This window comes from Chelonoidis abingdonii, chromosome 2, assembly GCF_003597395.2.
Source record: "Chelonoidis abingdonii isolate Lonesome George chromosome 2, CheloAbing_2.0, whole genome shotgun sequence".
Lineage (NCBI taxonomy): Eukaryota > Metazoa > Chordata > Testudines > Testudinidae > Chelonoidis > Chelonoidis abingdonii.
This window is the reverse complement of record NC_133770.1, coordinates 136,886,104-136,904,723: the sequence shown is the minus strand read 5'-3', so window position 1 is coordinate 136,904,723 and position 18,620 is coordinate 136,886,104. Positions and strand designations below refer to the sequence as shown.

Sequence of the window (18,620 nt, the reverse complement as noted above, 5' to 3'; positions counted from 1 at the left end):
CTCCATAGGACTTTTGTGGAAATACTGATACATGTAGTCTCCCTCTATCTTCGGGCAGGTACCCTAAAACAGTAGGGAGGTGTGAACTAATGTACCCCCTACTTTCTCTTTTAATTCTTTTTTTTTCCTGTTATATGGCATGTTCACAAAGGTAGCATGTCCCTTAATACAAATAAATAACTGTGATTCGCCACAGAATTTATAGTCAGGAGAAAGTCACTATTACTTCTGGAGTACTTTGCATTGGAAAACTGGTCTGAAAAAAACATGCTGTCTGATTTCAGACCAGTGGGTGAGCTGATTATCTTATCATGTCCAGATTTTAATGCTTTTAATGTTCACTAAACAGGCTAAGTGTAGCCTTCTCCTTAGTACATAGATGTTTTCAAAGTCCATCTTATAATTTGCGTATTGAATAGGATATAGAGCTTAAGGCCCTTAGCCCAGCAAGACTTATGCATATGCTTAAATGTATACACAATGAGTAGTCCAATTGGGATCACAAGCATAAGATTTACATGATGAAGGCCTTGGTCTATAAAACTTTTAAAATTGTGACTGTATCTTCCTGTAATGTTATAAAAAGGTTAAATTGTATAATCTTATTTCAAATTATCCTAATTTTTAGACAGAAAATAAAATAAGTAAATAATGAATCAGTTTGTCATCTAATTTCATTTTTATCATGCTTGGCAAATTTAGAATACTGAAATTAGAAATATGATTATCTTTTGATCTGAAGCTGAATATAGCTTTTAGAGGGGCAAAATTAACCTGCCTTAATTTTCAGAGTGCTTCTCATAAAAAATTGCAAACATATTGGTTCAGTGTTGTTTACAATATCACCACAGTATTCAAATGCTCTTTTCAACACCAACTGAAATCCTAGCTCCATTGAAGTCACTGGAAGTTTTGCCATTGATTTCAGTGGGGTCAGGTTTCACCCCGTTTCTTTCTGTCTAACACAAAATGTCTTTGAAGCCCTCGCATGCAACTCCTAAATATATTTCCTGTCTTTCACAAGTAAAAACTTCAGTTCAGTCTAAACAAGAATCAGAGACATGATTCTCAAAGTAAATGGATGCCTGCAAAAGAAAAGCAAAAAAATGGCTTGTAATAGCTAATGACCATCTCTCACTGTACTTTATCATTCACATTCTTCATATTTTACTAGCTTTTAAAGAATAAGTTGGGCAAGTACGTTAATTCCTGAGACTTTCAGTATCTGTCTCTTGTTAAAAGGATTATTGGAAACATTTGAAATCTTTGCAGAAAGAGCTCTGCAATAATGGAGAGAGATACCGGAAAGTCTTAAATATGCATTTTACTCTGTTGTACTTCTAGCCTCCTTTCTTAGCATAGAGCTGCCTATGATGTTTTAGCCTTGTGTTTGAGAAACTAGCATTACCGTTCTGTATCCTGTCAGTGGGGGATATAAATGTTGTGCACGTTGCCCTGGATAAAGACAGCAGTGCACTTTTAAGAGGGTTGATGTGCGAGGGAGTGATATAATTTACATTGATTTGTGTGGGTGTTTACTAACAGCAAATATTAGCAGTGTGTAGTAATACAGCATGTTAAACGCATAGTACCAGATAATACCTGCCCCAAACAGTTTGCAATCTAAATAAGGAAAAGATGTGTTCATGTATCACATGCTGGGTAATAACAGGAGAGGACTCCATGTTGTGAAAACTAAACTGGACTATTAAAAGATGTATTTACAGAGATGCTGCAACTGCAGCAAGCATTCCAACCATGTCCATACAGATTGGCTTCCTGGTGCCTTCTCCAAACACTTCCATCCTGCAATTTGTGTTACTCCTTCCAGGTTTCATGCAGGTTGCTACAAAATGGATATAGCACACAAGCATAGTGATCATAGTGGGAACTGTTATGCTACTGGCACTTTTTAAAAGATTTTTTAAAAACATATTTTTAAAAATGTATTATTGGGGACTGGATGAGAGAAACGCAAGTGAGGATGAGTTAATAGAACAGGACCAATGCCAAATAAATCACCAACTAAATAGCAGCAAGGGAAAGGAAAAGACAAAAGAAGGAGAAGAAGGGAGAGAAAGGGGAGTAGTAGGGAATCTTGTGCTCCAAAATCTTGAAATTACATCCAAAACCGCCTCTCTCAGATTGGAATAGAATTCCACAATGTGAGCCACTAGCCCACCTAAATTGAATAACTGCAACATCTGAAAAAAAAATGACCTTGCTTCCTATTAAGAAGTGACTAATAATTTAGTTTAAAATAATTAGTCACGAGTAAAAGATGGGTTATGGTGTATGTGTGTGCAAACATGTAATATGTGGTTTTGTAGACAGTATAATATTTTTAAATAAATTCCTGCTAATTACATTGTTGAGTTGCTGAAGTTACTTTGTAAAATATGTATCATATGTATTCATTCATTAGACCGTTCGTTTATAAGCCGACCCCCCAAAATGATAGGTGAAAATAGCAAAAACTGTATGACCCTTTCATAAGCTGACCCTATATTTCGGGGGTTGGAAAACTTTGGCTCCTCACCTGTCAGGGTAAGCTGCTGGCGGGTTGGGACATTTTGTTTACTTGGAGCATCTGCAGGCATGGAGTCCCTTAACTCCCTGTGCCCATGGTTTGCTGTTCCCAGCCAATGGGAGCTGCGGGAAGTGGTGCCACTTCCCGCAGCTCCCATTGGCTGGGAACTGCTAACCGCGGCCACAGGGAGCTGAGGGCCTCCATGCCTGCAGACGCTCCAGGTAAACAAAACAACAATGTATTAGATCAGGGATTGGCAACCTTTGGCACGCGGCCTGCCAGGGTAAGCACCTTGGCGGGCTGAGCCAGTTTGTTTACCTGCTGTGTCTCCAGGTTTAACCGATCACGGCTCCCACTGGCCGCAGTTTGCAGCTCCAGGCCAATGGGGGTGGTGGGAAGCAGCGTGGGCTGAGGGATGTGCTAGACGCCGCTTCCCGCCACCCCCATTGGCCTGGAGCGGCGAACCGTGGCCAGTGGAAGCTGCAGTCGGCAGAACCTATGGACATGGCAGGTAAGCAAACCAGCCTGGCCTGCCAGGGTGCTTACCCCGGCGGACCATGTGTCAAAGGTTGCCGATCCCTTTATTAGATATTCAATTCAATGATTCGATAGAGTTTAAAATAATCAAATTTTGGGTTAGACCCATTTATAAGCCGACCTTCACTCTTTGATGCGTCACTTTTTTACCAAAAATATTCGGCTTATCAACGAGTATATATGGTAACTTGTTGCAGTGAAAACCTATATTTGTTGCACTGAATGAGAAAAATTAAAAAGGCCCTTTTAAATCTATATAGCAGATGCTGATGCAGATTTTGTACAATATGCTTATGACAGGCAGGGACAGAGGCATGGTATCTGAATTTCCATCTAACTTGGAATTCTTGTGATGAGTGACCTTGTGCTGCCTATCCTTAGGCTCAGAGGGAATAGGTTTCTAAGTAAGTTTCTAGTACGCAGCAGTTTCACTTGTACACACAAACTGGCAATATTTTCATCAGCAATAATCAAAATTTAAAGATAGGCAAAAAAAGAAATGCTCTTTGAGAGTTTATTAGAGTTTCATTTAAGGATACTAACTTTGTATATTTTGACATGATGTTGACAATTTGTTTTAATGGTTATAAAGCTTTAACTTTTTGACTCTCAATAGCTACTGTCATTAAGTAATTATTATTTGACTTCCCCATAATTTCACACAACTCTCAAAATTTAAGATAATATAAAACCCTTAAAAATAAACATCAATATTATTTATCAAAATTACTTAAAAAATAAAATTCTGCCAGGCCTATCTATTCATAAGTAACTCTGTTTCTTCATCTTGACAATGGTATTATGCTGAGAAACTCATTACTACTTGGCCATGTTGTGCCTTCATTCAAAAGACATAGATTGAGGACACTAATGGGGCATGAGACCTATACATTGCCATCCTCAGTAATTTCCGTAGAACAGGTCAGCAACCTTTCAGAAGCAGTGTGCCGAGTCTTCATTTATTCACTCTAATTTAAGGTTTTGTGTGCCAGTAATACATTTTAATGTTTTTAGAAGGTCTCTTTCTATAAGTCTATAATATATAACTAATATCTAATATTATATAATATATATAATAACTAATATAACTAATAATATAATATAAAATGTTTAAGAAACTTCATTTAAAATTAAATTAAACTGCAGAGCCCCCTGGACCGGTGGCTAGGAGGACCCTGGCAGTGTGAGTGCCACTAAAAATCAGCTTGCATGCCATAGATTGCCTACTCCTGCCATAGGAGAGACAATAATAAAAGAAAAAATTGATATGAATAAGAACTCCTGTAGTTGCATTAAGTGTGAAAAAATGTATAAGCTGTATAAACCAATTAGAGCAGGGGCGGGCAAACTTTTTGGCTTGAGGGCTGCATTGGATTTCGTAAATTGTATGGAGGGCTGGTTAGGTTGCGGGTCATTGCCCGGCCCCCACCTCCTATCTGCCCCCCTCTCTGGGACTCCTGCACCACAACCCACCTTGTTCCCTGACAGACCCTCTGGGACCCCTGCCCCATGCACACACTCTGCTCCCTGTCCCCTGATTGCCCCCCGACCTGTGCCGCCCCATCCAACCCCTCCTCTCATTCCTGACGCCCCCCCACCCCACCCAGGACTCCCGCCCATCGAACAACCCCTTCTCCCTGTCCCCTGACTGCCCCTGGAACCCCTGCCCCCTGGTCCTCCATCCAACCCCCTCTCTCCTTCCTGACTGCCCCCCGGGGACTCCGGCCCCCATTCAACCCCCTGATCCCACCCTGACCTCCTCAATTCCTATCCACACCCCTGCCCCCTGACCACCGCCCTGAACTCCCCTGCCCTCTATCCAACCCCACCCCCCTGCTCTCTGCCCCCTTACCATGCTGCCTGGAGCACCGGTTGCTGGCCACGTGGCTGGCTGGAGCTGGGCCACCCTGCCACTGCCGCCACCACACAGCACAGAGCACTAGGTCAGGCCAGGCTCTGCAGCTGTGCTGCCCCAGGAGCTCACAGCCCTGCCTCCCAGAGCATTGCGCCAGCAGCAGAGCGAGTGAGCGAGCTGAGGCTGCCAGGGAGGGGGGACAGCAGGGGAGGGGCCAGGGGATAGCCTCCTGGGCCAGGAGCTTGGGGACCGGACAGGATGGTCCCGTGGGCCACAGTTTGCCCACCCCTGAATTAGAGCATAAGTCAATCACTGACTGCCAAGGATTAGGAAGAAACATCTGTGACACGTTTTTTCAATACTTTTGAGGTGACCTCTTTATATTTTCAACTGGAAGTATGTTCCCCTCTTCCTTCTGCTAGTGTGGCTTGAACTTCAGGAAGGTTTTGGAAAGGTGTGTCCAACCAGGCCAGTCGGGCACCCTCATGTGGTCTCCATGCATCTGAAGAAGCTTTTTACCCAAGAAAGCTTATGCCCAAATAAATCTGTTAGTTTTTAAGGTGCCACCAGACTCCTAGTTGTTTTTGTTCTCATGTGGCAATGAGTATTCAGAGCCAACGTTATAAAACATCACTTCAGGGCTTTACTTTGGCTAGCTGTGTGTGTAGACACATTCACACTGTGCCTAGACAATTTTGGTCATTTTAATCCAAAACTTCCTCAATCACTGCTATTGAAGTATATTGCACTTAGTTGGTGCTAGGTAGCGCTGATGTGCATTTACTCTTTATTCTGTACTTGAGCTCCCCACACCTTTTGGTCTCATATAAGAGGATTCATCTAATAAAAGCTGATTTAAGTGGTGTGTGAGGTTTTACTCACCACGTAAGTCAGCTTTACAAGAACTGTAAACTAAAGGTTTCCTTTATAAAAATGTGGAAGCTAATTTCTAGGGGAGTGACACAGGTAAAACTAAGGTAGCAGGAGCACTTCTTCTAGAGCCCCATGGACTTTTACAGAAACCTGCACCATTTATATGATATACTTGGGGACTATACACTTCATGTCCCTTCGTACTATGGCTCAGCCTCCAAAATCATGTCTTCGCTCTTGCGCCTTATCCCTAGCTTTATAGAACAAAAAAGGAGAAAGAGACTTCACTTCTAACCATTGGCTTTCTCACTCTTCTCACTCAGAAAAAGAAAGGGGGGAGGGGGCAGAATAACTTTTTATTACTGTTTTACAATAATATTGCTGATAAAACTTCAGCAAAAACACTGCTTAGATTTGTTGAAGTTAGACAAGATACTAGACTACTAACAGGTTCATAGTAAATATGCACCTAATTCAATAAGTCTTGAAATTCTGTATTTCTCTCATCTGTTGGCCCTCTGCTTGCATGGAATTTCATGATTAATCACTCCCATGATATTGTAATTTTGTATTTGACGTAGCCCCTAGAATACTGTACAAATGCCACAACTGTACATAGTTTGAATTAGATCCAATTGCAATGTTGTGAATGATATGGAGGCAAACTGGATTATAAGAATTCAAGGCTGCTTTTTAGATAAATTTTAAATAATCTTTGTGTTTTAAAGAATAGTAAATGAAGGATGTTCACATTATCTAACAGAAGCAAATTAGCTCTGCTGTACACAAAATATTTATTTTTTTTCTGAAATTAGGGTGGTTACTGTTGTATGTATTTGGTTCCTGACACACATGCGGCTTGTAATATCAAAACATTTTTTTTAATCATAGGAGCTATGCCTGTGCCAGACCAGCCGTCATCTTCTGACAAGACAAGTTCCCTTAGTCCTGTGCTGAATACATCCAATGGAGATGGTTCTGAAACAGAGACAACCTCTGCTATTCTAGCTTCAGTTAAGGAACAGGTACACAAGTATAGTGGCTTTTGATTACATATTATGTCGCACATGCTTATGAGGCTTATTATTGATGCCATGAACGAGCAGAAATATTTCTTGTTTTAAAAATACCTCAATTTAGTTTCCTAACAGTATTTTGTGGTCATTGGTTTGAGGAGACGTTGGTTTTCTTTGTCGTTCTGCCCAGTATATTGTATGGTGATCGTAAATAAGACTGCTACAAGTACACCATCCTTTCCTTTCCTCTCATTACATGTGGAGGTTTCTTCAGTACAGAGTGTAAGTGCTAGGGACATACGAATCACTGTGAAGAAAGTAACTTTAATTCCAAAGCTTTGCATAAAAATTGAAGGGAACTTTAACTTGTTTGAAAATATTCTGTTAGTTGTTTACATTCACTTGTTTCCAGCATCACATGAAAATGGTTGAGACCAGAAGCAGAATTTCCAAAATATATCAAGAGGTTTTTCTTTTGGTATTGTCTACTTGGTTAAAACAAAAAAGGAAGTGCTAGAAATCTTGGACGAACAGATCTCATGAAATTCCACTCTGATTCTGATGAGACATAGGTTCAGATGTGTTTACATAAGCAATTTAGTCTTCTGTATATTTTGAGGTTCCTACACAGGTAATGAAAACTAAGTATTTTGAATATATATCCTTATTCCACTGTAATTCACTGAGAATTATTCACTATATCTGTATAGCAAAAGGAAGTTTTATCATAGAAATTCATTTATGTAAAACTGCTATACCGTTCATATTTCGCTTTGCAACCCCTCTGCCTCCAACTTTGGAGATGGCCATAACTGCAGGTCTTGAAAACAGCTGAGTTTAAAAACTGCTTATGGTTTTGATCATTAGTAGCGCCCACTACACTCCCCCCAACCAAAAAAAAAACAAAACAAAAAAAAACACTTTAATATCTAGTTTTGGTACTTTGGACCCTTGACAAATTTTAATGTGACATATGGCTTCATAGAAAAGGATACTCTTGACAGGACATCTGGTTCTAGCATCCTGCAGAGGCAAAGCGAGAAAGAGAGAGAGAGTTGTTTCTGCTGACTCACCGGACTAGCTTTGGCCCAAGAATATATTAAGAGTTTGAGCCGTTCAGTGAGTCAGAGGGAAATAGGGGCAAGTAATACTGAAAGGAGAAACCCTGCAAACAAAATAAACCTATCTAGGGAAGAAGTTTAAACTGAAATTTACATTTTGGTTTTTATCTAAATTAAAGACAGCTTTAGGATGTGGTGGAGTATGGATTTTAACTCTGTGTGCCTGTTGTGTTGCGTTATGTTATGTTAGACAAGGCATGGGGGTAGGAATAGCTCAGTGGCTTCAGTATTGGCCTGCTTAAACCCAGAGTTGTGAATTCAATCATTGAGGGGGCCATTTAGGGATCTGGGGCAAAAAATTTGTTTGGGGATTGGTCCTGCTTGGAGCACAGAGTTGGACTAGATGACCTCCTGAGGTCCCTTCCAACCCTGATATTCTATGTGCAATAAAAACACAAATTATCCTTTTTAAATGCAAAAATATTCAGATAACACTGACAGCTTTGAGGATTCTTAAAAGTTATATAGCATATTTAATTGAAATTGTCTGTTGTCCTATACTTGTATAATACTTTTTTTTACAACTGTTGTACAATTGGTAGTTTATATAGCTTAAAAATTAAAAATGCTTTCTGGCATGCTACATTAACTTTTAAAGAGATTCATGGTTGCCCTATGTGTTTGATGTGTATGAGGGTTTTCATGCAGTATTACAGCATTATCTGGAAATGCTCATGATATGAGTCAACAGTGTGCCCTTGTTGCCAAGAAGGCTAACAGCATATTGGGCTGCATTAGTAGGAGCACTGTCAGGAGATCAAGGGAAGTAATTATTCCCCTGTATTTGGCACTGGTGAGGTTACATCTGGAGTATTGCATACAGTTTTGGGCCCCCCGATACAGAAAGGATGCAGACAAATTAGAGAGGGTCCTGCAGAGGACAACAAAAATTATTAGGGGGCTGAGGAGAGGCTGAGGGAACTGGGATTATTTAGTCTGCAGAAGAGAAGAATGAGGGGGGATTTGATAGCAGCCTTCAACTACTTGAAGGGAGGTTCCAAAGAGGATGGAGCTAGGCTGTTCTCAGCAGTGGCAGATGACAGAACAAGGAGCAATGGTCTCAAGTTGCAGTGGGGGAGATCTAGGTTGTATATTAGGCAAAACTATTTCACCAGCAGGGTGGTGAAGCACTGGCATCTGTTACCTAGGGAGGTGGTGGAATCTCCATAGTTAGAGGCCGGGCTTGACAAAGGCCTGTCTGGGATGATTTAAGGCCTGGCTTGACAACGCCCTGGCTGGGATGATTTAGTTAGAGTTGGTCCTGCTTTGAGGTCTCCTGAGGTCTCTTCCAACTCTAATCTTCTATCATTCTATTATTCTGTTCTTGAGAAAAGAAGACTGATAAGTTTTCAAATATATTAAGGGCTCTTTTATAAAGAGGAGGGTAATCAGTTGTTCTTCATGTCCACTGAAGGTAGGACAAAAGTAATGGGCTTTATCTGCAGTACCAGAAAGTTAGGTTAGATATTAGGAGAAACTTTGTAATAGACTTCCAAGGGTAGCTATAGATTCCCATTATTGGAGATTTTTAAAAATGAACACCTGTCAGGCATATTATTGGGTTATTAGTTCCTGCTGCAGTGGAGGGGACTGGACTTGATGACTTCTTGAGGTCCTTTCCAGCTCTAGATGCTACAGAATTACAAGCACTAGAATTACGAACTGATGGGTCAACCACACCCTCATTTGGAACCGGATGTCTGTAGGCATAAATTTTAAACAGCAAATACAGTATAGTACTGTGTTAAATGTAAACTACTAAAAAATAAAGGTAAAGAAAAAAAAAGACTTGACTAGATAAGGAAACTATTTCTGTGTTTATTTCATTCAAATTAAGATGGTTAAAAGCAGCATTTTTCTTCTGCATAGTAAAGTTTCAGAGCTGTATTAAGTCCCTGCTCAGTTGTAAGCTTTTGAAAGAACCATAACATTTTATTCAGAGTTATGAATATTTCAGAGTTATGAACAACCTCCATTCCTGAGGTATTCGTAACTCTGAGGTTCTACTGTACATACTGTCACACAATCTAAGGTGCTTCATCATTGCCTGAGAAAATAGTTAACCTCGTTTAAGCATCCTCAGTTTAATATAGATTTTTTTAAAAAAATCTTCATATTAATTGCTTCTGAGCCTGTGTGCTCACATGGCTTTTATCTTGTGCTGAATATTGGTTTGGCATTGTCACTTCTTAATTTCAAGTCACATTTCAGTTATTGAAAAGAAAACAATAAATTAGATATCCAGATTTCTCCAGCTATTTTATAGCAGAGACCATTTATTACTAGAAAATGTGTTTGATGGACCATTTGGAACACATGGTTACTCTATTAGCAGTAGATCCGATTATTCAAAAGTCATAAGAGGTTAAACAATAATAAATGTTTTGTTTGTTTGTTTTTTAATTTGCTTTCTGGGTTCATGTTTTCAAACTTTTCTCAGGAAACATGAGTGCAACAATACTTCTTTTTTAAGTGAAAACTGGGCTTGACGTGGAATCACAAGACCTGAGCTCACGCTTTAAGAAAAAAAAAACACACCAAATATAAGACTCATGGTGAAATCACTACATTTGTCATCACTGGATAAAATGGTGGATAAAACCCAGTTTTTGATTGGAGATGAATATTAGACGGGAGTGTGTGTGTATGGGGAGGAGGGGAGAGAAGAATTAGCAGCAACATATTTTATAGGAATTGCAAAATAAAGAAACTAAAATGCCAAAGTCAGCCATGACTCCCACGTCTGCTTCCCTTAACCACAAATTTCCAAAAATGTGCTAAAGCTATCCCCCAGGCAAACATGAGACATCAGTACTTCATGCTTTCAGGAGTGATCATGCGGTGGATATAAATAAGTAGGAGACGTGGCAGATTTCTGCTCTGGAATTACCACCAATATATGCAGCATTGGCACATGTTCTATGCTTTCTAGATGGCTTGGGGGAGGGTGTTAATGTGTACATGGTGTTAAGGGGTGGGAGTAACAATGGCTGCTGAAGAAGTTGTAATACCAGGGGAAGAGGTAATGAGGAGAGAACCTTGGAGAAGCTGACTCTCAGCGTGGAAGTCTCCATATATATGTGGCTACCTCACATTTTCAGGTAGCCCAGCCTGACTCTTTTGCAATGCCAGAAGCCACTCCCACTTGAAAAGAGAATGTGGAGGAAAACTTCTGCAAATATTAAGTTGCATAACATTGAGGCTTTTCTGGTACACTTTTGCTGTGTGTTTAAATAGAAATTTTTAAATATTTTCAAAATAAAAATATGTTTTTTGATTAAATTTGTTATTAAAGTAACTTTGGTTGATTGTATTTTCCCTTTACAGAATTACTAAAATATTTTAAAGGAAGCGAGATATTTAGGGGAAGAAAACCATGCATGATACCTTGATTAATTGCCTAGCCTTAGGATATAATGGCAGGTCACATGTAGGGTAATAATAAAGCATTATAAGAAATAAGTTATAGTTAAAATACAGATTAAATAAATCATTTAAAATGTAAACTAGACTGGATGTAAATTAGATCGTGTTACTACATAATGAGCACATGGTTATGAGAATGTGACAGTGGATAGGACACTGCACTGGGAGTGAGGAGGCCTGGTTTCTGTTTTTGGCTCTTCCACTGACCTGCCATGTGATGTGGGTTGGGCAAGTGCCACAGTGGCTCAGTCTCCCCATGTCTGAAGTGGGTAAAATATTTACCCTCCTTTTTATTGCATTTTAAGATTTCAGAATCAAAGTGACACATTTATCAATCCACATTGTTACGCATTCATGGATGTTAAGGCCAGATGGACCATTAAATTATTATCTGACCTCTTGTATAACATAGGACATAGAATCACACCCAATTATGCTTGATTTGAACACAATAACTTAGGTTCAACCAAAGCATATCTTCGAGAAAGACTTCCAGTCTAATTTGAAGTCATATAGAATATATAACAACAATCATTGTAGAAGCCTTAGAATAGAAGCCAAGAATTACTATTAAAGTCTTAAGCTTTTTCTTCAAAACAAATCAAAACCCTTGAAAGCGTGTTTCTAAATAGATTAAATTATGATAAATCCATAGTTTGCCTCCTCTCTGACATCACAGCTATTATTTCTTTTAAAAGTTTTCGTGGCTTCCCTTCAGATCCATGCTAATTGTATTTAATCAATAAATACCATTCCAAGCTGTCTCTTACCACCACTCTGTATAGTATACCATTATCTTCTGTTCCTTCATTACATAACTCCCATTTCCAATATACTTCTAAAATATGTCAGCTAGAGATTCTCCTTCCTCTTTCCTTTGTCTTTTTTCAAATAGTGTATTGATTTTTAGATAGTAATACATTGTAACAGGAAATGGACTCATCCATAGTTTACATTTCACACACCATAAGCATTTTCTAATACATGTAACAAATATAATAACTCTCACTTGCAGGGTTCACTGAAATATGTGAAGTTTGGAGAACTGAGCTTGTACCTTCATAATATAGCTACAAATTAGCAAGATATCTGATGAAAAATGTATGTTTTGTGGGAATAGAGAAGTTTTGGAGAAATAATTTCTTACAACAGGGTCCTCTTCTTTGATTCTCAGAGGAGAAGGGAATAAATTAGCACATTTGCTATATGTTTTGCAATATAGAATTCTAGCATTATGGACCAAATTGGGCTGGTCTCATGTAGTTCTTCTCCTGGAGCAACCACAGCCTTTATGAGCTTTGATAAATGTTAGTTTTAAAATTACAAGAGTGGAGAATGAAACAAGTAGTCTCTATAGGGATAACTTCCATACATACCGCTTCTGATACCAAAGAGATGAACAGCAATGGTTGCAAATAAGAGGAGGTAGTTACATCACAGGGAAAGATAGTGGTGATGTTAAGAAGGGGAACGCTATTGGAATGAATTGAGGTAGAGGCTTGCAGAAATGACCTGTGCTGCATGAAGGTACCAAAAGGGAATACCTCCCTTACAGCCATATTAGATCTCCAACAAAATGACCATAAGAAGAGGGAGGAATGTACCACATGCCGCTGCTATATACAGTACTTGGTTTAAAATAAGTATTTAAAAATTATTTAATCAAAGACATGTAAAAGAACTTCAGCTAAAATTAGGTTGAAACTGAACTTTAGCATAGTTCTAATTTAAAGTTATATTGTAAAGACCTGGTAAAGAAAGACTAGAGATGAATCCGTTTTTGTTAGCAGTGCTGTATTGGCATTTTGAGACATTAATTTTGGTGCCTTCTTTTTGTTGCTCCTTGAACCCACACATGTTCAGACTATTGCTATTGCCACTCTGTGAACTTACTCATACGCATATATTTATAGATTTAGCCAATTCATTTTTACAAAATCAAATTCCTTTAAGCCAATATGGTGTAATATGTTCTAGACCCACATTCTAAGACTGATCAGGTACCTTGTTCAAACAAAATATCCAGTTAGACTACTGTTTGCAAAATATAATTGACTACCTTAAAAATATTCATATTCAAGCAAGTCATGTGGCTTTCATTGCCACATTCTGTAGTCTTGAAGCTCAGTTTTAATGAGTGAATCGAGTAGTGAGATCAGTTAATTTATTAGGTCCATATATTTAATCAAGGGATTTTTGAAGGTTCATTCTTGTGATTTGGGGTGCATTTTCTGCTGAACCAGTCTCTTTGTTGAGCTTTTGAGACTTCAAGATGAAAAATTGTCTTTGGTAGGAGACAATGTTCCTTGACCTGAAAAAGAGCTCTGTGTAGCTCAAAAGCTTGTCTGTCACCATCAGAAGTTGATCCAATAAAATACATTCCCTCACTCACCTTGTCTCTCTAATGTTCCTTTTATACATTTTCCAAGTCAGAATAACTTCTTGTAGCCACATTATTGCCATTGAGAAATTCACACTAGGTGCATTTAAAAAACAAACGGTAAATTGTATAAGAGAGGAATGATGCTCCAAACTGCTACCACTTGCCATCTTCCATCTTAGCACTCCTCTCCAGGCACCCTTCTCCTTAATACTGGAAAGATCTGCTAGCCTGGGTACTAGTCTTCATCAACTCTAATTTATTTGCTCCTGTTCTTGATTTAAACTCTGCTGCCTCAATATTTATTTTTCCTTGCTCAGAAAATATATTAAATTCTGTGATATCAGTTTGTGTCAGAAATGCCATTCATTTTCCATGGGAGGAAAAAGTAATATTGAAGAAAATAAATCACCTTTATTATGAACACTAAAGCAGACAATTAATTTTATGTTTTCTCAATATCTCTCTGTTCTGGGAATTTAGAGTCTTCTCCATATCTTAGAAAACCTACTAACTCCCATGATGACGCCTTGTTTTACATATGCAGTGTAAGATACTTCACATTATTTATCTTTCCCTGTACTTGGTGTGCAGTTTTCATTTCATTCCCCATTTTTGATTACTTTACCATTTTTGCATTGTCTGCAGGTCATTCTGGAAACTTTCCTGTCTTGATGGTGTTGGATTCCCTGCCTGTGTTTTTTTCATATCTTTGATTACTTCTTGTGCATCCAACATTGTTCTTCCCTATTCCTGAGTTATTTACAGCTAAATGCAACACCTATTTTATTTTTTCTATAGAAATTAATTTCTATATATAATTCCAAGAAAAACAAAATCTTAAAATGGAGGTAAGATTGAGCGTGCATACTAACTGGGTAAAATACATTACAAGGATGTTTGTAATTATCCCCAAACCAAGGGTTATACACACAGAAAATGGAGTCAAACTTAAATTTAATCCAAACATACAGTATTTCTGGTTACAGATTTGATTAAATTGGTTTTAATTATACTTTTTTGTCCCTTTATGGTGAAAAGAAGATATTTCTTCTTGAAATTTCTGGTAGTAGAACATTATTCTTTTGCTTCTGCTGACCAGGAACTTTCAAATATGAAGAATAACGGCAAAAAATGACTATTAATCCTTAAAAAAAAAAAAGAGCCCAAGCATAAGAGTTAAGTGAATTTTCAATAATATAGAAAATTTTTAAGTGTCACAGTAGAGGTGTCAACTAGGTGCTAAAATTCTTAGTGTCTGCTTTTTACTTCATTTTAGTTTCTAAACTAATTAATGCGTTCACTTGTAAATGTTCAGATAAATCATTCTGTACTCAGAGTTTGTGCTGTAATTTGGGCTGGGATGTACTGCATTTCTCATTCATAACAAAGAGGTGGAATCCCTTCTTTTAGTGCAAAACTCAGCTATGGAGCCACAACTGAAACCTTGATAATGTATTTATGGACAGTTTCCATTTTGTCTTTGTACATATTCCCTCTCATTGTTTTACCTCACTTATAATTCTCTTACTATTATAAAATTAACTGTAATACTAAATCTCTCAGGTTTTTTTTCTTTCTTTCTGGTTTCTCTTTGAATTAAATACCAAATAACATTATGGTTGCTGTTACTTTGAAAATTTCTCCTCTTTTCATCTAACATTGTACCATTTGAGTTGTTCAGTCTGCGGTTTAGATTTGTTCCCTTTCTATGGCTTTCTTAGACACTGTGCAAGGACATTTTGCTCTGTACCATGTGCAGAAAGTTGCTGTTCAGGTGTTATTCCTGTTATGGCTCAACTTGCATGTGGAAAATCTCTCCTTGTTACTAATTTGGTACTTTCAAGAAATAATTTTCATTTCCACTAGTCTGCCTCATCCATATCATTTTGTAGATGGGGTACAGCAAATTCCTGCTTGCAATTTACTTCCCCTGCTTCAAAATGTGAGCCATATTACACAAATTTCATCTCTGTCCTTCCAGCTACTACTTCTGTTTCCCTTCTCCCTCCACCCCACTTCAGATTTCTAAAAGGCCTCTCTTCCCATTTTCCAGGCATATCATCTCTTTAATATCACTAATAACCTTCTGGATTTAGGTTTCTGTCTTTCAGTTTTCCATTGCCCCAGTGTTTATCTAATGAGTCTATAATGGTGTTTTCACCAAGATTTTTGGGTAAGGAAAAGCAATATTTAATATATCAGATTCTATAAGGAATGCAATGTGAATTGCAGGATATATTATCTCTTTAATCATGCTTACTTGTCCTCTCTACTATTGCATGGTACAATTGCCTGGATGATTTGCTGTGCACCAATTATTGGTCATATGGGTGATAGTTCAACAATGACTTAGGAAGATCACAACAGAAGTGGTTGTTGATGACCTGCATTTTTACAAACCTGATCTGAGTCCATCAGTGCAGTCACCAAATAGTGTCTGGTATGGCTGTTTTTGTGTTGTGGACTAAGAACTGGACCCAGCTCTCCAACTTGGTTGACTTAAGCCCTGGGAAACAGCTGTTTGATGGTAATGCCTAGTTATTACTACCAACCTAGATTAGATTTGGTCAAGCTGCCTAGAAGCTCTATGTCTGATTCTGATCTGACTCTGGTTTGACAGAAATATGACTCCACTGTCTTAACTAGAATTACTCCTGACTTGCACCAGTGTAACTTAAATCTGAAACAGGCTTTCCAGATGCTATCAACAGTCTCTTGAGCTACACGGTCTTTCAGTCTGTATTTAAATTGTTGCATGCTTTCATTTTCAACAAAAACTGTCAGTGGTGTGGACTGAACTAAATGAAGGCCCATAGTGTTTGCTGCCAAGCCACAGGCAAAATTGTGAAAACCAACTTGCAAAATTTTAGTCATGTAACCTGCCAAATGCTGGAGGGACAGGGACAGGTATCAGATAAGGGATGGACTTTATCAAGGTGTATGAAACTGACTTTAGGAAACAAATATATATTGGAGAAAAACTGCTCTCATAAACAGAATTATTTACCATGAAGATAAATTGCTTTTTGCTAATTAATAGGGAAGAGATGCATTCAGCTCTTATAATGTATTAATTAAATCATGGATTTGTTTGTTACAGCTATGTGTGAATAAAAAAATGAAATATTATGTAACCAGAATAAGAAAGTAGCTAATAGGGAATAAGTGTAGTACAAATACTTCCTATTCTGGTTTTAAACTAGGAGATAGGGGGAAGCTGACTGCTGCAGAGGAGCATGTGGATCGGACAGAGACTTCTCTTAGAGGAGAGTCTATTGATAGAGATTCTCTAGGTTATAATCAGGAGCAGAGGATGGAAGAGGATAATGTAAGGGCCAGATCAGATGAGAAACGTTCACATAAAGAATTGGACACATCAGAAAAGGGCAGACAAATAAACAGTGACAGGTTTTTAAGGTGCTTGTACACAAATGCTAGAAGTCTAAATAATAAGATGTGTGAACTAGAGATAAAGGAGGATATTGATATAATAGAAACCTGGTGGACTGAGGACAATCAATGGGACACAGTCATTCCAGGCAGGACCGGCGCTAGGGGTTTTAGCGCCCTAGGCGCACAGCAATTTCGCCGCCCCACGCGCTGGTCTCGCGGCTCTGGTGGAGCTGCCACAGTCATGGCTGCGGAGGGTCGGCTGCTCCACAGCTCTGGTGAAGCTGCTGCAGTCGTGCCTGCGGGAGCTCCACCGGAGCCGCACAAGCAGCCGACCGTCTGCAGAAATGCCTGCGGCAGCTCCACCAGAGCTGTGCACCAGTGGACCCTCCGCAGGCACGACTGCGGTAGGTCCACCGGAGCTGTCTGCCGCCCTCTCCGGCAAAACGCTGCCCACCAATAATCCTGGCGCCCTAGGCGATTGCCTAGGCCGCCTAAATGGAAGCGCCGGTCCTGATTCCGGGGTACAAAATATATTGGAAGGACAGAACAGGTTGTGGGGGCGGGGGGCACCATGTGAAAGAAAATGTAGAATCAAATGAAGTAAAAATCTTAAGTGAATCCACATGTTTCATAGAATCTCTATGGATAATAATTTCATGCTCTAATAAGAATATAACATTAGGGATCTATTATTGCCCACCTGACCAGGACAGTGATAGCGATGATGAAATGCTAAGGGAAATTAAAGAGGCTATCAAAATTAAGAACTCAATAATAGTGGGGGATTTCAATTATCCCCATATTGACTGGGAACATGTCACCTCAGGACGAAATGCAGAGACAAAATTTCTCGATACTTTAAATGACTGCTTCTTGAAGCAGCTTGTAGAGGAGATGCAACTCTCGATTTAGTCCTGTGTGGAGCGCAGGAGCTGGTCCAAGAGGTAACTCTAACAGCACTGCTTGGAAACAGTGACCATAATATAATAACATTTAACATCCCTGTGGTGGGAAGAACATCTCAACAGCCCAACACTGTGGCATTTAATTTAAAAAAGGGGAACTAGGCAAAAATGAGGGGGTTAGTTAAACAGAAATTAAAAGGTACAGTGACTAAAGTGAAATCTCTGCAAGCTGAATGGGCACTTTTTAAAGACACCATAATAGAGGCCCAACTTAAATGTATACCCCAAATAAAGAAACACAGTAAAAGAACTAAAAAAGAGTCACTGTGGCTTAACAAACATGTAAAAGAAGCAGTGAAAGATAAAAAAAATTTTCCTTTAAAAAGTGAATGTCAAATCCTAGTGATGTAAATAGAAAGGAGCATAAACACTGCCAAATTAAGTGTAAAAATGTAATAAGAAAAGCCAAAGGGGAGTTTGAAGAACAGTTAGCCAAAAACTCCAAAGGTAATAACAAAATGTTTTTTAAGTACATCAGAATCAGGAAGCCTGCTAAACAACCAGTGGGGCCCCTTGATGAT

The 18,620-nt window shown here is 38.8% G+C and overlaps 1 protein-coding gene across 4 annotated transcripts in view; it reads left to right on the top strand.

The window, feature by feature from the left end:
* The window catches only part of CTNND2 (catenin delta 2), a 1,230,307-nt gene that overhangs the window by 217,527 nt on the left and 994,160 nt on the right, over positions 1 to 18,620 (top strand). For 3 of the 4 annotated variants that reach the window (XM_075062682.1, XM_075062681.1, XM_075062680.1), the window contains exon 2: positions 6,687 to 6,820. The exons of the other annotated variant lie outside the window; for it this stretch is intronic. In XM_075062682.1, coding sequence (XP_074918783.1) covers positions 6,687 to 6,820 — 134 coding nt within the window. The remainder of the gene's footprint in view (positions 1 to 6,686; positions 6,821 to 18,620) is intronic. 4 annotated transcript variants of the gene reach the window in all.